At 38.6% G+C, this 4328-nt stretch overlaps 1 protein-coding gene across 1 annotated transcript in view; it reads right to left on the bottom strand.

Moving 5' to 3' along the window:
- Window positions 1-2244, bottom strand: part of LOAG_16759 (F-box domain-containing protein) — a gene marked incomplete at both ends in the record, with an annotated part of 5440 nt that extends 3196 nt beyond the window's left edge. The window contains one exon of the mRNA XM_020449413.1: window positions 12-2244. Coding sequence (XP_020307072.1) covers window positions 12-2244 — 2233 coding nt within the window. The remainder of the gene's footprint in view (window positions 1-11) is intronic.
- Between the last annotated feature and the right edge of the window lie 2084 nt (window positions 2245-4328).

Consider the following 4328-nt stretch of genomic DNA (forward strand, 5'->3'; position numbering starts at 1 on the left):
CACGACTTGACCAGGTAACGGCTCTGTGGAAATCCCTGCCATTGACGGTACAGGTAATCCGGGGACTGGCTGAGGAAATTGCGGCACGACTTGACCAGGTAACGGCTCTGTGGAAATTCCTGCCATTGGCAGTGCAGGTAATCGAGGAACTGGCTGAGGAAGTTGCGGTAGTACAGGAACGGGACCATATTGTTGTGGAACTTGGCTGTATAATGGTCCTGCACGAGTTTCCACCATTTGCATTTCGGGCTGTATTGGATATGGCTGAACAGGCACCGGCTCATATTGTTGTGGAACTTGGCTGTATAACGGTCCTGCACGAGTTTCCACCATTTGCATTTGGGGTTGTACTGGATATGGCGGAATTGAAAGCGGCCCATATACAGGAGATTTTATAATTTGTATCGCAGCTTGCTGCGGAAGTGGAACAGGAACAGGTCCATATTGTTGAGAGACTTGGTTATAAAGATGCCCGCCAGGAGCTTCTATCAACTGCATTTCGGTCGACATCAACTGTATTCCATGAGGCGGAAAAAATGGTGCAGCTGGTGGGTGCATGTAACTCATAGTTGGTCCAGCTTGCACTGAACCTGCCGTAGAGACTTCTTTCAGGTTTTCGTTTTTTATGGCATCTGGAACTTTTGCATCTACTTCTCGCATTCCTACAGCACTTTTAGTTGCTCCTTCTTGTGCCTGTACAGGAGTTCCAGATGTTCCTTCTTGTTTCTGCACAGGTATTTCCTCTTGGTCTTTCACCGGAGTTCCGAGTGTTGTTCCTTCCTTCTGTACCGGAGTTTTAACTGTTTCATCTTGTTTCTGAGCCACAGTTCCAGTTGTTTCTTCTTTCTTCTGCACCGCGGTTCGCACTGTTTTTTGTTTCTTCTGCGCAAATGCTTCTCTTTGCTCTTGAATCGGGGTTCCAGTTATTTCTTGCTTCCTTGCAGGTGTTCCCTCTTCCTCCCGGACCGGGGTTCCCACTATTCTTTGTTGTTTGTGCTCAACCGGCGTTTCAGTTATTTTTTCTTGCTTCCTTGCAGATGTTCCTTCTTTCTGCAACGGGGTTTCAGTTGTTCCTTCTTGCTTCTGCACTACGATTCCAATTGTTCTATTTTGCTTCTGCACTGGGATTCCAGTTCTTTTTTGTTTCTGTGTTGGCGTTCTTTCTTGTTTCTGCATCGTGGTTCCAGTTATTCTTTCTTGCTTTTGCCCAGATGCTCCTTCTTGTTTATGAATTGGGATTTCAGTTATTCTTTCTTGCTTTTGCTCTGGAGTACCAGTTACTCTTTCTTGCTTCTGCGTCGGAGTCCTAGGTATTCCTTTCCGTTTCAAAACCGGAATTCTAGTTGTTACTTCTTGCTTCTGACCATGAACTCCAGGTGTTCTTTCTTCCTTGTGCACCGGAATTTTAGTTGTACCTTCTTGCTTTTGCACCCGAGCACCAGGCGTTCCTTCTTTCTTTTGTACCAGAATTTTAATTGTTTCTGCGCTTTCTTGTTTCTGCACAGGTATTGATTCTTGCCTCTGCATCGCATTCCCAGTTTTTTCCTGTTTCTGCGTGGGAGTTCTTGTTATCCCTTTTTGTTTTTGATATGAAGGCCCAATTCTCCATCCTTGCTCCTGACCTGAAATTTCAACTGTTCCTTGTTCTCTTCGCCTGAGGGCCCTGGTAGTTTCTTTCTTCTGATCAGGAGTTCTAACTGCTCTCTCTTTCTTCCGCACAACAGTTTCTCCTTTTTCTTTTGATGTAGAAGTTTTAATTGCTCTGTCTTGCTTCTGCGCAGAAGGTCCAGCTACTTTTTTTGGTTCCTGCTCCGGAATTACCAGTGTTGCTTCATGTATTTGCTGAGAAATTACAGCTTCTTGTTCCTGTTTTTGCCTTAAAGTTCCAATTATTCCTTTCAATTTCTGTACGGAAGTTACAGCTGCCTCTTTTTTCTCCTGGTTAGCAGTTCCAGGTATTTCCTCTTCCTCCTTCACAGAAGTGCCAGTCCCTCCTTCTCGTTTCTGCAGTGACGACATCACTGCCTCTTTTTGCTTCTGAGTATCACTTTCAATTGCTTTTTCGTGTTTTTGTGATGAAGTTTCAGTCGCTCTTCTTTGCTTTTGATCTGAAGTCCCAACAGTCTGCTTCTGTGCATAAGTCCTAATCGCTTCTTTTTCCTCCTCGGCAATAATTTCATGTTCTTGCTTCTGCTCGAAAGATCTGTTTGCCATTTCTTGTTCTTCTTTGGGAATCCCAACCATCTCTAAAATACGATAAAAGGTGAAAATATTCAATCACCAACACTTTGAAAAAATAAAAGCAGACAAAATTATGGACATCACTTGATTTTACGACACTATTTATCATTTTCATACATTACTGCTCCAATTTTGAAAAGTGGGCTATACTATGCTACTACGTACTACATCTTACTCTTGGCTATTTCTAGGCTTTTCTAGGCCATAAGTCCGTGTGGAAAGTTTTGTGAAAGTTCTGCTCCAGTCTAACATGCAAATCACGCTTGACCTCGTCAGGATATTTCTTTTGAATATAACCGGAGATAAAAGTAGGTTAAAAAATCAGAGAGCAGAGAAGGCCTCATATGGTCTACCTATTACATAAGTAATATGTCAATTTGGATTAATATAGCTTACTACTTCCTACCTACTATTACTAACCTTTTATCGATAAAAGGTATCAATTATCCACAAAGCCACCTATTTCAGTCATTCTTTGAACATTCCCGAGAAGAGAATATTATCACTGCACAAAGGAATATATGATAACCAAAATGCCACTCGCTATGGATGCAGTGCGTGATCTTTCAATGACCGCACCATTTCACATCTTATATAGCTGTATACAGAAAGATGCTTCTAATGCCAACCCCTGACTGGCAGATCAGATTATCAGAAAAATTTGAATGAAGAGACAAATAAAACGGCAGATCAGTGACCATCATTTACACGGCTAGTTTATGCGAGACACAGAAAATAGCCTATTTCTGAAAGGTTGAACTTTGTTTAAATTTCACTCTATGAAGAAATTAATAAACAGTCAATTATCGATCGCTACAAAGTCTAGCAATATCAATTTCGGTACCAAATAACTCAAATAATTTCTTCTCTTGAATTTCTGAGGACTTCAATTAAATTTTCTTGGCAAAAAAAAGCAATCAGCGTGAGGTAACACATCCAAAATATTCCAGATAGTGATAATATTGATCGGTACTATTTGTAGTAAAATTACCATAATGAGGCAATATCCATATACTTGAGCTCTTTGACAGTGCGAGGATCTTGAAATGATTATTTGAAAGCATTAATTTTCCTTTATGAAAAACTTGTTTGCACCAGAATATTCATTTCATTTGGTTGCATAAATTCTAATCACTCTAACTATTTGTCACTTTCTAGTTGAATTGCTTTTTAAATAAATGGGATGTTGTGGGAAAAATGATTTCAAGCACCTTACCTCACCCTTTACATAAACTGCTTTTCAAGTATTTTAAAATGCTTCCAAGCACTTTCATATAATCAACCTTGCTATTAATTTATAGTACAACTACTTAACAAAGTGAACTGAAAAATGACATAATTCTAAATTTCTCGGCAAACTACTGGGCCACCATTAGTTCAAAAACAACACCTACCTTGAAAAATTAGATTCTATGGGTTCAATTGGTTCAATGAAGTATTGGAATATTATTCTAAGTAAAGAAAACATAGCAAGTAAAAAAAAATCCCTGGGGAATTCGATGTATTCAGTAATTAATTCCTAAAGATTAGAATTCAAATAACTAATCCACAAAGACTAAATTATGTTTTCAAATCATAATATATTTCATTTACTTTACCTTTTGTCTGATTTGTTTAATCATTTTCTTCACTTTTTTTTAAAGCTGTCTTAGATTTATTCTCTTCCTATTTTTGTTGTGCAAAGAATTGGTTTTTTTTTTTTTTTTTTTTTAACTAGAAGGATCTCACTGTTATGATTAGTGTTTTGTCTTTACGGCAAATCAACAAGGAAACTCGTTCCTTTGATTAATGTAATAAATTTAACAAAATACCTGTGCAAAGAAATTGTCCAACATTGTAATTGTATTGCTTTCGTCACTCCATCAAATATTTGGTAATTGAAGCCATTTCTCTTTGCTCTATCAATCGAGAAAATTGACATTACATATCGATTAATTTTACGAAAAGATCACCTGATTGTTATTGATTTTTCCCGAAGGATCTGTCCAGTGTAGCTAGTTGGCCCTTAATTTTCCTCGGAGATGAGAAGATTTAATCGATTTTTTAGCCGAGGACGTTTATTTTGTTCAAATATGATATCTACTGGC

This window comes from Loa loa (genome assembly GCF_000183805.2).
Source record: "Loa loa unplaced genomic scaffold supercont3.17, whole genome shotgun sequence".
Lineage (NCBI taxonomy): Eukaryota > Metazoa > Nematoda > Chromadorea > Rhabditida > Onchocercidae > Loa > Loa loa.